Source organism: Homarus americanus, unplaced genomic scaffold (genome assembly GCF_018991925.1).
Source record: "Homarus americanus isolate GMGI-L3 unplaced genomic scaffold, GMGI_Hamer_2.0 scaffold11302, whole genome shotgun sequence".
Taxonomy (NCBI): domain Eukaryota; kingdom Metazoa; phylum Arthropoda; class Malacostraca; order Decapoda; family Nephropidae; genus Homarus; species Homarus americanus.
This window is the reverse complement of record NW_024736744.1, coordinates 2,451,413-2,470,157: the sequence shown is the minus strand read 5'-3', so window position 1 is coordinate 2,470,157 and position 18,745 is coordinate 2,451,413. Positions and strand designations below refer to the sequence as shown.

The 18,745-nt window shown below is 37.7% G+C and overlaps 1 protein-coding gene across 3 annotated transcripts in view; it reads left to right on the top strand.

Annotated features, from left to right (window-relative positions):
* Positions 1 to 15,327, top strand: part of LOC121872461 (zinc finger MYM-type protein 4-like) — a 74,173-nt gene extending 58,846 nt beyond the window's left edge. For 2 of the 3 annotated variants that reach the window (XM_042375242.1, XM_042375241.1), the window contains 6 exons: positions 4,341 to 4,557; positions 5,337 to 5,444; positions 6,678 to 6,817; positions 10,235 to 10,367; positions 12,599 to 12,692; positions 13,747 to 15,327. In XM_042375242.1, coding sequence (XP_042231176.1) covers positions 4,341 to 4,557; positions 5,337 to 5,444; positions 6,678 to 6,817; positions 10,235 to 10,367; positions 12,599 to 12,692; positions 13,747 to 13,918 — 864 coding nt within the window. In that variant the 3' untranslated portion in view covers positions 13,919 to 15,327. Of the gene's footprint in view, positions 1 to 4,340; positions 4,558 to 5,336; positions 5,445 to 6,677; positions 6,818 to 10,234; positions 10,368 to 12,598; positions 12,693 to 13,746 lie in introns of those variants that run through there. The other variant, XM_042375245.1, reaches the window with a different exon arrangement.
* The last annotated feature ends 3,418 nt before the right edge of the window (positions 15,328 to 18,745 follow it).

Below are 18,745 nucleotides of genomic sequence, written 5' to 3'. Positions count from 1 at the left end.
TTTGGCTATCGTATCCTATACTGATCGCGCTGTGAACTTTCGTTATTATCGTATTTAATTGACTTTATAATAACTGGAAAGCGTAAAAGTGAGAATGCTGGTGGTGTTCCAAGGAAAAGGAGACAGGCAATTACTTTTGAGATGAAAATGAAGATAATAACACAGTATGAGAATGGAAAAACAGTAGCAACAATCTCACGCGACCTAGGTTTCTCACACTCGACTATATCCACTATTCTGAAGGACAAGGAACGTATTCGTGAAGTAGTGAAAGGAACAACACCTATAAAGGGAACTATAATATCAAAGAGAAGACAAGGTCCTATTCACGATATGGAAAAATTATTGGTGATATGGATAGAAGACCAGACACATAAGTGTGTACCCTTAAGCGTTCTAACCATACAGGCTAAAGCAAGAAGCCTGTTCCAAAGCCTGAAGGAGCAGGCAGGAGATGAATGTGATCAAACCTTTACAGGAAGTCATGGGTGGTTTGATAGATTTAAAAACGCTACAGTCTACACAATGTTAAGGTGAGTGGAGAGGCAGCTAGTGCCGATGTTGGTGCTGCCGAAGCTTTTAAGGAGGAGTTAGATGATGTGATTGTGGAAGGGAATTATTTGCCTGAGCAAATATTCAATGTGGATGAGACTGGATTATTGTGGAAGCGCATGCCTGAGCGGACATACATCCACAAAGAGGCGAAAACAATGCCCGGATTCAAGGCATTCAAGGACAGAATTACACTTCTGTTGGGGGGGGGGAATGTTGCTGGTTTCAAGCTAAAGCCCTTCGTGATCTATCATTCAGAGAACCCCAGGGCTTTTAAACATGTCAGCAAGCACACACTGCCAGTGTTTTATCGCAGTAACAAGAAAGCCTGGATGACCCTAGTACCGTTTGAGGATTGGTTCATGACTTGTTTCATTCCACGAGCCAAGGAGTATTGTCTGCAACAACAGATTCCATTCCAGATTTTACTGATTTTGGATAATGCTCCGGGACACCCACCACACCTGGACGGCATGCACCCTGATGTTAAGGTAGTGTACATTCCACCTAACACTACCTCTATCATCCAACCCATGGATCAAGGTGCTATTGCAGCCGTTAAAGCATATTATTTACGCATGACCTTTGCTCAGGCTGTTGCTGCTACTGAAGGTGAGAAAACGCTCAGAGTTTTGGAATGAGTACAACATTTTGTCATGTATAAAGAACATTAGTGCAGCATGGGATCAGGTTACAAAACATTGCATGAATGGAATATGGAAGAAAATCCTGAAAAGATATGTGAACAGTTTCAAAGGATTTAATGAAAATGAAGTTATTTCGGATATTAGTAACAAGATAGTGGAGTTAGGTAAACAGCTGGAGTTAGAAATTGATAATGAAGATGTTGGACAGTTGGTTGAAAGTGTAGCAGAAGTGCTCAGTAACGAGGATCTTATTGAACTAGATGCACAGAAAATTGCAGAGGAAGAAGAGAGACAAAAGGTAGAAGAAGAACCTGCACCCCCCAAAAAGTTTTCAGTGAAACATATGGCAGAGGCATTTGCTACAATTAATAAAGCAATGCAAATGTTTGATGCCATGGATCAAAATTATGAGCGTTATGCCAAAGTTGACAGAATGATCCAAGATTCGTTTGCTTGCTACAGAGAAATTTATAATGAAAAGAAAAAAAAATGTGCAGTCTAAATTGGACATCTATTTTAAGAAGTCCCCCAGTGCTGTCTCCTCACGCCCCATCAGTGCTGCCTCTTCACTCCCTTAAGATGATCCAATACCTTCAACCAGCAAGTTTCCACAGTACATAAACCTGTCTGAAGGAAGCGACATTGATGACCCACCCAGCCCTGTCTCCTCTTCTGCTTCTTCCAATTAATATAGTCTCCATGTATCCTGTAAATAGAAAATTATGGGGGCCCCGTGTGCATTCAGCTGACTACATTTAAGGTAAGTACTCAGTCACACTGTATCCATTCCTCATTATTTATTACGTTTAGTGTACTGTATTTCATTGTAGATTTTTAATTTTTTTTTTTTTTTAATTTTTTTTTTTATCTATGTCGGACTTACGACCTGGATTTGGGTCCCTAACCCCGTTGTAAGTCGGGGTCTAGCTGTACACCTAAACACAATTTCTGAAAAGCTTGACAGTCTATATTTTCTTTCATAATTGCCCAGATTTCTTGGTCCTTAGAATTTGCTACAGCCCAGTTAGATGCTGGAACACCTGTTGCAACAAATGCTTGCTATTTTTGTATCATTGATATTATATCTTTTAATTTATTCTCAAAATACTGTACAGTACAGGTAGTATATGGTATTTGTTGAAGAAAGTAGTGAATGTTTAATAAAGCTTTTAACTAAGATATTCTCTTACTTGTGAATACTGTAGTTATAATAATCACTCACAAAAATATATTTTCTTGATTATTTTGAGTGCAGTACAGTATAGTACAGTACAGTACAGTACAGTAGAGGGTACTCTATTTTTAACATGAGTGAAATTTGCAGAGAAAGCGATGATTACAAATGATCTTTCTGGTATTAAACATTTATTATGAAAAAACCCAGATACAGTATTTTAATAATGAAGAACTTTTATCTTCAAGTTATACAAGTTCAATATGAGCTCTTTTTGTGGCTGCAAATATCAAAACAGTACAGTACAGAGAAATCTGTTTCCTGTCTACCTAACCTAAGCCCTCCTGACATTTTCTTCTGGGATTGTGTCAAAAAGATTTTTTGTTCCATTATTGCCAGCAGCTTTGGAAATTTATAGAAAAGGATATATGAGGACTGTTAACTACAAATAATATGAAGCAAAATAGAATATTGCTTTAATGTCTTCAGAGCCACAAAAGTAACTCATATTAACTTGGATAGCTTCAAATTAAACTTTTTAGTTATTCTTTATTTCTATATTTTGCTTTTCTCTGTAGCTCAATTACTTTTTTCTTACTAAATGTTTAAAATAATAAAGATAATATGTAATCACCTGGTACGTCAGCTGGGCAAGCCTGGTACCTTGCCGGGCTTATGACATTTCTCCGAGTTACTGTAAAGATGAAAAATAAATCAATAATCAAAGAGACCAATTTTTATTAGTTTGTAAGAAAGAAAGTTATCATAATTCTCTCAGGTAGGCATCACAATTAAAGAAAAGTCATACGTAATTTAAGATGGAAAGAATCTAAAGTAGCAGGTTCCTGTACACTTACCACAACACCATGTATCTACTCCATTATTGTTATTGAAAGAGAGTAAAAGAAATAAATTATAATTCAAACTTTATGTCGGTATATATTAAGCTAGATTATTTACCATTATCTTGTGTGTCCAGTCAGTAATAGTCTGTCTCTCAGGTTGGGGAGTTAAAGTACTGCTGTGCTCTTCTAAGATTCCCTAAGATAAGAGCTGGGGTTAAAAGTACATATTTGTTAATCCTGCATTTAGCTAAAAATATGAAAAATTGCTCACTGATATTTCATTTCTTATCATTTAGGGCAAATGTGATATATAAATAACTAAACATTGGTGCTCATTAAACACCCTAAACCTTTCTGAGAAACCCTCAAGATAACAGAGAGATGTCTGTTGTCCCCGAGGGGTTGTCTGATAGGTCATCACTACATAAAGACAATGTATCTGAATAAATAAAATACATAAGCCTGTACAGTAATAAAATTAAAATATATTGTTGAAATTTTACTATACCTTGTAGATGGTGTAGTTCAGACACACTTCCAGAGCTGTTTCAAATGGCCAGTGCCTGAGTGCTGCTGTTGTGTACATACAGACACATGTGTAAATCTTCACAGTACATGTGTATACACTTATTAAACCATTGTACTCTACACTGCCTTACATTTACATACTGCACTTAAGTATACCTTACACTTAAACTGTGTATTGTAATATATTGTAACTGTTGGTAACTTTTGGCTTCAGCCACCATGGTGTTCCCCAAATTAGTCTGTTAGACTGAGGGTTTACTGTACTGTAATGTTAGTAACTTTACAGGAATAATTTTCATCTGTACTGTACAGCACTTATGGATAAGTATATTGACCTACTCTTGATGTCGGGGAAGCATAAATGTTACTCAAACTAAGTACTGTACATCAATATTGTCACACTTCTTTTACAAGCATAGTTGGTTATATATGTACTGTATCTGTACTAATGATTTTTGTTTTTGTTATTCCTTTAACCCAAGAAGTGCAGCAAAAATTGATCTTTAGTACTTTTCCATGTTGTAAATGTGTTATTACATAGATTGATTTAAGGAAATACAGTTTATTAATCAGATGTAACTGTCATGTGTTCAGAAAGTGTATGGTCTGGCGGCCTGGAAGAGCTGGGTAACGGGAAAGAATGCGGAGCTAGCGGGGGTCTCGTCCTCCCGCAGTATGAAACTAGTCTCAGAGAACTTGCTTTCCATGAACTGTGAAGAACTCAACTATGCCCTCTGTCTCTTCCTCAAAGATCTGAGGAAACCCAATGGGGAAGCCTACCAGCCAGATACCATCTTTTACCTCTTACTGGGTAAGTTCACTACGGTTTGTTGACATAAGCCATTATAACTCAATTCAGTATTTGCCTCAACATGTACTGTATTGTATGTGGATTACTATATTTCTTAGGATTTCTTCTCATAAATTCTTTGAAATTTGAGGATTAATATTCATAGAAACCAGTTAGCAAAATTGCATTCGAAATTAATATGAAAAAGTGGACCAAGAGTAACCATATCCAATCATCTTGTAATAGATCAAATGAGGCGCTTCAAGAAACAGTACAGGGGTAAACAGACACTTATCCCTGTACTATGTATGGCACAGTCTGCCTCTGGCAGTGGACTACTAATGTAGATACCGGGTAATGAGGAAACTATACAAAAGGAAAGCAGCTGCACTAAGGATACACCTGAAATTCAGTCCAGCCACAGTGACCGAGTTAGTGTTGTACAGGGGTCATTCGGGTTAAGGAAAAATAAACAAAAGATTTGAGTCGTAATAAGTTTAAACAGTTGAAGTACTGTTGATATAAAATAGTGAATATATATAGATTAGACTTTAAGGACTTTCAATACTGATCGCTATTTAGTACTTTTACTCACCTAAGCTTGTCACTGATACTGGCTGACACATGGTAGAAAATATATCGCTCAGTGGGTCACTCAGCCAGACACGCAGTCATGGGACCGGCTGAACATAACAAAAAATTTGGCAGTTCTTGGCCCATTAAGCTTAAACTTTTCTTGACTGTCAGCAGCAAATGAAGGTCAGCTTTAAAAACTTATAAATGAATTTAATTTTTTCCAGGCATTCAGCAGCACTTATTTGAGAGTGCAAGGACAGACTGCATCTTCATGGATTTTGGCTTTGAGAAGTTCACCAACAGCGTTGATGAAATTGCCAAGACATTTTTAGGTCAGTTATCAACACATTCTGTGTGGCACATGGAGTAGGTGCTATACTGTACAATACCCCCCCAAGTCATTTTCTTAGATAATGTAGGGTTGCTGAACTTATGCTAACCCATGGAAGTATGGAAAATGGCAATAAAATGTTATTGATGAGGAGTTGAAAATTACTCTTAAGCTCAAGAATGGTAGGACACCTGGAGATGATAAAATCATTCTTGAGATGTTGTGGTTGGGAGGTGCAGTAGTGATTGACTGGCTGACAAAAGTGTACAGGCTATGAATAAAAGAGGGAAGGGTTTCAAAATGTGGCAAGAAAGCATTGAGTTTCTCTACATGAAGGAAAAAGGGAAAGTAAACATTAGCATGTAGGAAGGAGAAGGAATGACCAAAATGGAAATGGTAGGATGGAGCAAAGGATGAACAGTGTATTAGGAGTAAGGGAGATGGACATCCAGACAGCAGCTGTGAGAGAGTGGTAGCAGGAGCATGGCATTGATTGATGAGAAAAATTGGTGCTGGTGGTGGATGGTGCTTATTTGTGTGAAGTAACGGGTGAACCAGGTTTAAAGCCTTGTTGTGGAAGAGGAATACCATAGCAGAATACATCTCTTTCAGTATAGTAAGTACTGTATAAAAGAATTACAAGGTGTGTGTATTTACTCTTTTTTTGGGACCACCTTGCATTAGCTGGGAAAAGACTTGAAAGAGTAAAAAATAAATTAATTGCAGTACTGTACAGTATGTGAATAAGTTTATTTTAGCCTATACAGTAGTACCTGTTGCCAACTCCCATCTTTAATCCTGTGTTTTAGCTTAGAGTTGGTCATCATTTAGTATTTTGTTAGTACACACTGCTAAATTTTTTTTTAACTCATAACTGATGTGTCTAATAATTGTAATATGGATGCCTTGAACCTCGCACACTACATTGTTGTACTTTGTCAAGAAGGTTTTTTATTTCATAATAATATCTCTGCAACAAACAGTACTGGACAGTAAAGTGTTCCACTTTTTAAGAAAATAAGTTAAGGCTTTATCAAACAATGATGCAGAAATTGAGGTCATTTGGAATTCTGAATATTAGTTCACAATGCACCAAATAAATGATATCACTCTAAAAAATACAAAATACTACTTGATGACATGGCATATATATTTTCTTAAACAAATCCGTTAAGGCAGAGAAAATAAAAAAAAACGGATGTCTTATAACCAAGTTTGCAATGATTTTCCTCAGGCCTTACATCGCCAAGTTCGGTTGGAGTGACGAGAATAACAGAAACTATGTTGTGGGAGTGCAGGCAGCTTGGTGCACACACTCCGCAAGTTCTTCTAAACACACTTTTCTATTTCAACACAAAAGTTTTTAAACTCAAGGTATGTTTAATGATTTATAACTGTAATATGCAAAATTAAGCTTTTGACACGTAGGTACGGTATTACATGTGAAGTTTCCTAAATTGACCTTGTAGTATAATAGATTTAATCACTTTTTTACTGATGGACATTTGTTAGAATTACCTAACCTTTTAAGTGAATATATGAAATGTGAAGATTATCGTAGTGTTTAAAACAGATCACACTGTACTAACATTTTGATAAATTCAGATGTCTTATGAAGGTAGTACAGTAGGTAGTATAGTACTGTACAGTACAGTAGTTGAATTAAGAGTCATCTAGTTTTGTCACCAATTTGGTAATGTTTGTAGAAGAGTCCCTGGCCCTTGCCCTTATGTTCATTTGGTGATTTGCTCTAATACTTTGTGTTAGCGAATCAGTTCCTTTAGAAAAATATATAAGCTCACAGGCTGCAACTTGTTTCATCTGTATGTTTGGTTCAATTGTTAGAGCAGTTGTCCTGTAAGTAAGATAATGGATTTGGAAATGACAAACATGGAAGATTGGGCTCCTTCCTTGTACAACAGTCCTTACCCAGCAATAGCAGTGTACAACCCTTCAGTGGGTTACTATCCCACCAAGGTAGTGAAGTAACCCACAAGTTACTGAAAACTAAGAGTTAGGAGCTCAGTGCCTGTGTGGTCACCCTTTATCTAGCTTGTATCTCATAGGAAAAAGACTTGTATGGTGGGAAAAAATATTGACCCCTTGGTCAGCTTTGCCAAAGGAGTTGGTCTCAAGGTATACTGTGTGTGTAAACCTGAAGTTTTTGTAATTTTTTGTAATTTGTAACTTCTACGACTTATCAGCTTACTAGCCATTAGTACAATAAGAAGTCAGAATACCCAGAGAAAATCTGTGATATTTGGTAGTCACATTGATTAACATCTCCTGCATACCCAACCCAGGGATTGAACCCATGACACACTGGGGTAAGCACAGTTTTGCTGATGGTGCTGTATGTTTGTAGGTACAGTATTAAATTATTATTTACCCCCCAATTCACAGTGTTGTACATAATGTCTAATTACTCCTGGCTCTTGGTCTCCCAAGAGGAAGAGACATACACTGGCTACAGGTTAATAGTTGTGTTAAATGTTTGATGGTGTTTCATCTTCAGTGAACCACTTGAAAAAGCAAAAATGAAAACTTCTTTATCATTATGTAAAAATTGTCTCAAAATTTTATGGTTGTTCATGAAATATTGAAGGTTCCCAGAGAAACAAATGTTTTTCACGTTGTGAAAATTAAAGGTAAAACATTAAATTACGTTCTCTCAACTAGAACTTTCAAGATGCGTAGAGACATTTGCAGCAAGAGTTGCATGGAATTATGTCTTTAGAAACCATTTCAGATTGTGCATAGAGTACAAAAATGGCCTCCCAGAGCTGCATCAAGTACACATTTTATCAAGAAACTGAAGAGACTTTTTAAAGGTGAAATTAGATATTATTAAACAACTTGAGCAGTTGACGATCGGCCGTGAGAAGCAAAAAATATCACAATCTTCTCAATAAATCATCATTATCACAATTTTATTGTTCTTTTATGCTTTCTTGCTTGCAGTTAAATTCTTAATGGTTTAATATTATTGAGTGGTAATAATGGTTATATACAGTAGATGGATTTGCTGGTCGCGGTGATGGATGGTCAGTTGACGAATGGCTGTTATTGATGTTGAAAGAGTTTATTTAGCCAGAAAAATACAGATACAGAGTTGATAATAATAACAATATTGACATGGCTGAGCCAGTTGAGAACCTGCCCTCTGTTGAAGGCATGCACACACCTTTCCTTTGTGCAGTATTATATTTACTGGTTAATTTTTATCAATCATAAGTGTTTCTGTATTAAAATATTTCTTTTAGTATATATGGCTGCAAAAATAACTCAACATTGTTTGTGCACATTGGATCCTGAGTGTTTTGATGATAAGTGGCCAACTATGACTTGAGTGCGACCTGGAATGTGAATTGTACATATTTTCTCTGTTTATCTCATTATTTAATTTATTATCATTATCATCATTTACTGTTTAATTATTAGATTTATTCACTGGATGTGTCAAATTTATATACAGGTTGTACCTCTCTAGTCCGGCATTCTGTGGTCCGGAAACTCCCGTGGTCCGGAACGATTTTAGTTTGCCCATGGAGAAAATTAATTTGAGTCTGGAACTTTAGATGTTTGGCTAAATTTGGCCTTATTTACCCTACTTTTTTGGCGAATTACTACCTGTAATGACGCAACATCCTAATAAACCAACGAAAATAACACAGGTAAAGTTAAATAAAAACTAAAAACAACACAGAAAAGTTCTTATGTTCTACAGCTTCAGCTAGAGTTGAACCTGATGGCTTGGCAACTTCGTCATCCGAGTAAAAACACACATAACAACATTAAGGCTGTCTTTATGTTTTCAACTTTACCACGACTGGTGGGGAGAATTTTTTTTTAAATTCAGAAACATTTATTAAAATATATATGAACAGTAATTAAGTGTTGCTTTCATATTCTTATGTAGAGTAATGACGATATGTTTTCACATGTGTGCACTTACAGACGCGATCTCACTTTTTTTTACCATTAATGGTTAGCTACTTCCATTGTTCCATTTATTAACATTAAATTACATTACTTAAAACAACCATATTAATTTTACTACAGCTACAACCAGGGTCTTATTTTCTTCAGTTTTATATGTAGAACCAGTCAGTCACTGGTTTTGTAAACAACGAAAACTATGCTGTCTCGTCTCCTCGTGTGTTTTTATATTCTACGTATTATTAATGAATTGTATTGTTAATTTTGCACACATAAGCATTAATTCAATCAAAAAGACATTCAGTAATAAACATTAATGAATGTTTTGTACACAGAGAAATGGCGCTGTTTACACAATTGGGCACGTCTGAACGTTGGCGGGGCGCTCAAACCCGTCGAAATTCGAGTTTCCACCGTCAAAATTATAAATTATGCAGTGTTTTTTTTGTGTCCAAATAAAAGACGTTGAATTAAAAACTCGCGAAATTTGAGAACCTACTGTACAACATTTAACCCTTCAATATATCTTCAGAGAGACCATAAAGCAGTGAAAGTGGTGCTAGTGCTTCCAAGTGTATGCACAAGTCACTATCTATCCAGGAAAAGGGTGAATTTCCATGGTCCGGAAATTTCCATGGTCTGGCACCGGTCAGGTCCCGAGGTTGCCGGACTAGAGAGGTACAACCTGTATAAAGAAATCCATAACATTACGGGGCATTAGGCTAAGTGTACCATTAATTATCAACCTTCTGTTTAGTGGGAACTTCTCTCATCCAACACGGCTCTGACCAAAGGTTGCCAGGTGAGAGTGGGTAACCAATAATAAAATTAATCTATTATGTTACTCTTCAGACTGTAGAGGAGCACCAAGCACTGTCGTTTGTACAAATTGTGAAACAGTGGAAACGGACAAATGTCGGGCAGGAAGGCACTGTCACGAGAACGACTCTACTTAGATATTATCCAAAGAGATCTATGGATGAAGGTGGGCAAAGAAAATTATTACATTATTAGAAATCATAGTAAGTTTATCACAGAAAGATATACCCTTATGTGGAGTGCACACATATCATCATGGCATGTACAGTTGGAAGAAATTACGGTATTGCAGAGGCAGCTTGCATGTCTTGTATGAAGCTCTGATATCAGTTCTCCCCTTTGCAATGCATCTTTTTCTTTGTCATGGGTTACTATATCTACAGTAAGTGCTGATAATGACCACCCCAACTTATATTGAAAGAATTTCTTTGAAGAGTGAAGGAATGGCATGAAGTGATCAGATGGGAAGTGATGTTAGGAATGGAGTTACTCTTCACACTCTACTGAAAAATTTTTTGCTTCAACAAGAATGTATAACTAGTCAATAGATTCATCCCAGTTGTCAATATTTTTATGAGATAAGTTTTAGCAGAAAAATGTATGAGTTCCATTTATAAGTTTCAAGGACTTTACAGGTTTTAAACTCACGGACTACAGTACAGTATACAGTACATGGATGGTCTAGGCCAGGTTGAGTTCTAAAATGGGAACCTTGTGTGTGTGTGTTTGTGTGTGTGTGTGTGATAAACGGTTTATTAATAAAATTGCAGCCGGTGGCTGAAAATATGCAAACTTACATGTGATTTAGACATAATGATATACGTTCAATATATTTACAGGGCTGTACAGTACATAAATCAGGAGCTGTTTATTATTTTAACAATAGATTTGATGGTGCTATTCTTATATCTATCAGTGTGTATGTGTGTATGATTATTATTATTATTATTATTATTATTATTATTATTATTATTATTATTAAGCTTTTTTCTCATATTCCACCTTAGGTCATTGCTTTTAAAATACAGTATTCCCCCCAAGTTCACGGAGTTTTACTTCACGGTTCTCGGTTATTCGCGGATGACACCCTGGATGTACCCAAGAATGTCTGTGGGTAGTTTTAAAGTTACCGGCATTTACACGCCTGGGACAGGGAGCTATTCGTTCTAGAGACAGTAATTTCCTTTACTTGTATTGTAAATATGTGTGTGTGTGTAGACATACACACTCAAAACACATACAGTGGTCCCTCGATTAACGAACGGTTCGATTAACGAAATTTCGGTTAACGAATTGGCTCCCAAAAGGATTTTCGGTTCCATTAACGAACAAAACTTCGATTAACGACAGCCTTACGAGAAACGTGCTTTGTTTTGCGCATCGGCTGATCGGCTGGTCATCCAATACGGTAATCTGTTCTATGTTTACATTCGTTTCCAGTGGAGTAAATATCAAGAAAGTTGTGCTCTTGAATATTTTTGCATTTTTTATATTAAAATTATTGGTCATTCTGAAATTTAGTTAACATATTGATAATATACAGTGCAGAAATTGTTATGAAACAGGAAGAAGGCATTAGAATCAATGCACTCTGTAAAGAATATGGCATGTCATCATCGACTTCCTCTCCAATCAGCCGTTTGATGTGTAAACAAAGCTGCCGGGAATACGACATACACGCCTCAAAGTAAGTTAAAATACAGTGTTTTTTATTTATTATTGTGCAGTACAGTACTGTATTGTATTTAGTTTATATTTAATGTTTTGTTAATTCTATTACTGGTATACAGTACTTTGTATGTATACTTTTTCTGTGAGTTGGAACCAATTACCCAATATCTCATTGAAATAAAAGATTCAGTTAATGAAATTTTCGGTTAACAGCCAACTGTGTGGAACCAATTGTGTTCGTTAATCGAGGGTCCATTGTACAAATAAATAATAATTGGAAAATTCTCTCACAAATAATCAGAAACAAATTTATTAAAAATGTGACAGTCTTCCCTCAAGTCCGTGCTCTATTAATAAAGGACTGTAATAGAAAACACACACACACACACACTCTAATTGTTTTAAGGGCAAACACATAAAGGGAATACTGTATACATTTCTTTGTACACAAGTAAAAATGTAACCCCTCGTCTGCAAATTTTATTCGTGGATCTGGCTATTTGTGCCATTTTGAGAACCTATCCCCCGCAAATTTGGGGGGGCCCCTTGTACAGTTTGTAAAGTTATTGTCAAGAGCACAAGTCAGTGGTTACAGTACATTTATAAAAGTATTTGGCTGTCTGCCTTCAGAAGTGAGTTATTATTCAGGTTTTTACTAATATAAATTATTCCTTATTTATAATGTTCATATAACTAGCAAATGAAGCTTGTAAATCTGTGTTACAGGTGGAAAAATGAAGAGAAATTATGAAATGCACGAGAATAGAGACGACCCCCTAAGATGCCCTGTCAAGTTGTATGAATTTTACCTTTCTAAATGGTAAGAATAATTTATTTACATTTACACTGTATAAGCAAGTATTTGGTTAAAATTTTAACTTATTAAAAATTAATCCTCTCAAAGGTTTAAAAACTTGGTACAGTACAGATTAGATACTTTTTTATCCTGGCACCTGTTTTTCACAAATCATGCACTTTACAGTATTACCTCACTAAATATGCAGACAGAAAAATCAAGTTAAACCTTAAACATTAGTGACTGGGACTTTGTCATGAGTTAGTTATGCCTTTACATCATTACAAGTACCTGAAAAAGGGATCTTTAGAAACAAGAGACACCATTCAGAGTAAAAGGCTATGAGTTGTGACATCACATTACCTAGACATAGCTGCAACTGATAGTTGAAAACTGGATTACTGCTTATGGCCGAGCAAGATAATAAATGCTGTACTCACAAGTGGACATATTATCATGAATTATGATAAATATTAGTAAAGATTTTCTCTGGGGTACCCTGGGGCTGTGATAAAAGGACATAACCAATTCAGAAATTAGTCCAAGTCACCAACAGTCTCAAGTTTACCTGGTTTTTCAATACAGAGACTTGGTGGGGTATTGTGCCAGTTGGATCAAGTTTGGTCATAAAATGGAATATCTCTCTGTGTCTCTCTCTTTTATTTTGAACTTTATTGGGATGATGTTCCAGGGTAGTGGTCATACTCATTAGGATCTGCAGAGATTATTATTTGTATGGAAATATATTCAGTAAGTGGCCCCGAAGAACCCTTATAATCTCACTCTGGCCTCTACCTCAACAGTTACCCCATTAGCAGCATTTTCCTCTCACCTTTATGTCATTTGGTGTCATGTTCTCCACTAACATCCTTTCCTCTCCTTGTTCTTCCCCTCACCCTCCTCCCACCTTTCTTTGAACTATAAACTGTTTTTAGTCAATCTTTTAGTATATCCATACTACCTGAACAATCCTTGGTCTACTGTCTGCCTGACTTCGCTTGTGCATGTCCTTCTTTTGAATTTTATATTATCTGCTGGTACTTTGGGATTATATATTACAGTATATATATTTTTACAGTCCTGAGAGTGTGCGCAACCAACGGCATATGTACTATGTATATCCTGAGCGATCTTGTGTTCCTGATTCTCCGACCTGGTTTTCGACTCAAGTTGTCCAGCCAGCCACTATCTCCAAGATGTTGCATCGTGCTCTTATGGTGAGAGAAGTACAAGAGTCAATAATGGAATAAAGGCAGTGCTATATTGTTAGTACTACTGAAAACTTTTATAACAGGAAGTCACCTCTCAAAGTGTGTAGGGTGCTGGAAAAACTCTGAAGATTTTCAAGTGTTGTAGTGTCAGTTATGCATTACAGCTTAACCCCCAGTGTGTGTACATGACTCAGATTACTTATGTAAATACCTGTACTGTATTCTTGAGCACTTTTGATACACTGAGGTGCAGGTTTTTCAAAATTATTCTTTTTTATTTTATATATTGACTGTCAGTTGACTTTGATTACATTGCACTAGTAAGGTATGAATTATTTTAATTATTATTTGATCTAGACTACAAATTACTCCATAATCCATTGGCTGGATTAGAGAAGTACAATTTGGGAAAACGTACATTGCATATATATCATCATCATCATCATCATCATCAACAACATGAACATCAACGTTTTCCTGCTGTTTTCCTTGTTTGTTTTACCAAGGGTTCAGCAGGTGGATGGGGTGAGTAGTTATCTTACAAAATTATTTAATGGAAACGTTGGGAAGTCCCTTCTGCTTGCAAGGAGCCCTCGCTTCCTTTGTAAAATTCTGCCAAACCAATCTGATGTAATTTCCTGAGTAATCCAATCTCATTAGTTACTCTTGCAGGTCAGGGGCAAGATTATTGCATGGGGATGGGCTTTCTAGTACCTCATATTTTTGTATGCCTGCAGCATTAACATACACAAGCACAGTAGCTCTGTCTATGGTGTCTTTTCCACCTGACACATCACATTCAAAACTACCGGCCAGTGTTCATATAGGTGTATAGTGCCAGAAGAAGCCAATCTCATGAGAATAGATCTAATCAGGGCTCAAATATTCATTTTAACTGATTTGGAAAAAAAATCACATACTCTAATGCAACATCTTTTCTCCGTTGACTTGGAGCCAGATAATGTTATTCCTCTTCTTATATCTCTTCAACCAACCAACAATGTAGTCACAACAATCTTTAATTTTTGACTGTTCATGAAATTGGTTAGCTTTAGCACACAAAATTGTCCTGAAATGTAAATTTTTCCATACTGGCTGATTTAACTTCAATAAGGTTTATGCTTTTGCTCATGGCCATGTCTGTCTGTCTCACTATCAGCATAAAACTTAAGTCTTTTGTTACATTTCATCATCTAAGTCATAAATTGTTGGTTCCGAGACCATACTGGTCACAGTTTACTTGTTGACTGACAATTATTGAGTTAATGGAATTTCATCTTTTTCTTTGATATTAAGTACTTATGTTTTCTTTTAACACCACTGCACTCACTACCACACTTTTGTGTTTGGTTTTAAGTATTTTACAATCCACTATGTTTTCTTAGTAACAAAGGAGTAATATTGGCAGCACAAGTGTACAGGTGATACTGAGTGAAGGTCCAACACCCAGAAAACATGTAAAAGACATGACATGCCATCAGCTGACCAATCCACTGGTGTGGAACATGTACAAGAATGACACTTTATTTGTATATGTTAATTAACTTAGAGTTGAAGCATTGAAAGATGAGATGGCAGGATGCAGAGGTGGAGGGTTGAATCACCCGGTGAATCATCAGCAGCTAGAACATCTCAGAGCAAATACTATACAGGTGACTTGTGCTGTTTGTATAGTTATACCTGTACAGTAAATCATGTTTAAAGTTACCCTCGACAACGTTGTTTCGTTATAATATCGCTACTCTTTAGATACCCATGATTCCGTCAACGTCCCGCCGATTCGGCATAATGTCGTCAGGGACTACTTTGTATGACGCATCACCCTTTCTCACCCAGTCAGAGGGGAGGAGGAACCACCCTCCGGGTCTCAGTGACTCGCCACCCTCCTCCTCTCCCGCCCTCCTCCTCTGCCACCCTCCTCTTCTCCCGCCCTCCTCCTCTCCCACCCTCCTCCTCTCCACTACCCACCACACACTTGCTCCACCTCTGCCCATCAGTGAGTTTTCAGGAACGGATCCACGACGTTAAGCGAGGACTTACTGTACTTGTAAAATATCTTTTCTTTACAGGCAACTTTGACTTCACAGAGGTATTTCCCTTTTCACATGGCCATATCTGATTCATGATTAGCATAAAAACTTTAGTAATTTGTCACATATTTTAAGCCATAAACTGTGGTTCCTACACCACATTGGTCACTGCGTTTCCATTTTGAGTTTTTGGAGAATTTTAATTTTTTCTTGATGTTTAGTTCTTTATGTTTTGTTTTTGCATTACTACACTCGGTACCTTCATTTTTACATTTGTTTTTATGATATTTTAAAGGTAGAATTCACAATGCTCTGTGAATGACAAAAGAGTAATGTGGTTAGATGTAAATAGAGTATAATTCCTGAGTGATTAATGCCTTTGAGATGAGAAGGAAGAGTAATGCATTACAAAGGTTTTCCAACTATCCAACCAGGAGTGAACTCGTAACAATGGTTTTAAAATAGACAAATTTAGATTTAGGCGCAAAATAGGTAAACATTGGTTTGGAAATAGAGTAGTTGACGAGTGGAACAAGTTACCAAACATCATCATTAACTCGAATACGCTGGATAGCTTCAAACATAGGTTGAATGGATATATGAGTGATAGGGGTTGGGTGTAAATGGGACTGCCCAGTAAGGGCCAATAGGCCTGCTGCAGTTTCCTCCATTCTTATGTTCTTATGTACCCCCTGGGAAGATATTGGAAGCATAATGTGTTGTCTAATGGTAGACCCTGCTGCCATATGGCATCACGAAAACTGTGACCAAGTCCCAGGTTGCTGATCTGAATTTCTGCCTCATTTACACACAATTGCAGGGTCTCAATTGTTTCTCTTACCTTGACAACACAACATACAGTAAGTCCTCGCTTAATGTCGGGGTTACGTTCCTAAAAACGCGATGTTATACGAAACAACGTTAAGCGGATCAATTTTCCTCTTAAGAAATAGATAAAATACGGGAGTTATGTTCCTGAGCCTCCGTTTGCCCCATGAAATACATTACATATACAGAAAATCATTGCTATTTCTATAGAAATTAATGCATACATATACAACTGTAGTATCTTGCTTTATTTAATGGGAGAATGACAAGCACATGGTCGGTCTGGCTGGGCGTTTATTCTCTGCTCTTGGTTACAACTTGCCTAACACATTTCGTGTTTACACAAGCCTAAACACTTTCTGACTTTGATAAGAAGTAACATAATATATAATATATATATTCAATAAAGGCAGCATATAAACATACATATATATAACAACAACTACTAAGTTTGTATTGGTACTCACCGATGGGCGGAGGTGGTAGAGCGAGTGTGTGGTGGGTAGTGAAGCAGAGGAGGTGGATGGCGGGAAGGGAGGAGTATGGTGGGAGCGTAGGAGTATGGTGGGAGCGGAGGAGTATGGTGGGAGCGGAGGAGTATGGTGGGAGCGTAGGAGTATGGTGGGAGCGGAGGAGTATGGTGGGAGCGGAGGAGTATGGTGGGAGCGGAGGAGAAGGGAGCGGAGGAGGCGGTGGGAGCGAGGGAGGCGGGGAGCGGAGGAGTATGGGAGCGGAGGAGTATGGGTGGGAGCGGAGGAGGCGGGGAGCGGGAGGGAGAGGGGAGCGGAGGAGTATAGGGAGAGAGGGAGAGGGCGTGTAGAGGAGGAGGGGTGGTGGGAGCTAGAGGGAGGTGGGGAATGGAGGAGGCGGTGGGGAGCGAGGAGGCGGTGGGGAGCGGAGGAGTAGTGGGGAGCGAGGAGAGTATGGTGGGAGCGGGAGGAGTATGGGGAGCGGAGAGTATGGTGGGAGCGAGGAGGCGGTGGGAGCGGAGGGAGTATGGTGGGAGCGAGGGAGGCGGTGGGGAGCGGAGGGAGTATGGGGAGCGGAGGGAGTATGGGGGAGCGGAGGAGGCGGTGGGAGCAGAGGAGGAGGGCGGGAGAGGAGGAGGGTGGTGAGTCACTGAGACTCTGTGACGAGCCAAGAGAGCATAGTGGGGCCAGACAAGAGAGGGTGATGCACCATATAAAGTAGTCCGTGACGACACAAAACCACGTAGTTTCAGATCACCGGGACGTTAAACGAATTTTTGGTCTCTAAACTTTAGCAATGTACAGTAGCACCGAAACAATGTTAAGAGGGACGACGTTAAGCGCGGACTTACTGTACATATATTGATTCTCACTCTTGATCATTATTTTAAATTTTTGTATGTTTTTATTATTATTATTGTTATAGTGACCCTCCATAATGAACTCAATCCGCTCCAGAAGGTCGTTCGTTAACCGAAAAGTTCGTTAACCGAAACCATTGTTTCAATGGGTTTTTGGGTAATTGGTTCCAGCTCACCGAAAATTTCCTAAATTCAACAAAAATGGTAGAAAAGTTCACTTACTTTGAGGTGTGTATGTAGAAGGCTCCTGGATGATGATGATGATGATGATGGGATTTAGAATGGGGGTGGAGGAGAAGGAAGAAGAGAAGGCATTGGGGTGGAAGAGAAGTCACCCCATGGCGCCATTTCACCCATAAAATTTTAGCTCTCTTGGTGTAATTCAAGATTATTTTCTTTAAATCAACACTGCACTGCATTATATATTGTCAATATGTAAAATATATTTCAAAATGACCAATAATTTGCTTGGAAACACAGAAAAAAAGCGTTTAGTTGAAGAGAGTCTCAAGCAAGATGTTACCTCCAGTGAAAACAGAGAAAGACTAACTCCTGTTTGCTGTGTTAAGAGGCTGGATGTCGCCATTAAACTAGTCACTTTACCTTCAATTATGTTCAATAATTGTTAAAATGACTAAAAAATTGAATACTAAACTTTAAAATTATTGAATAGTATAA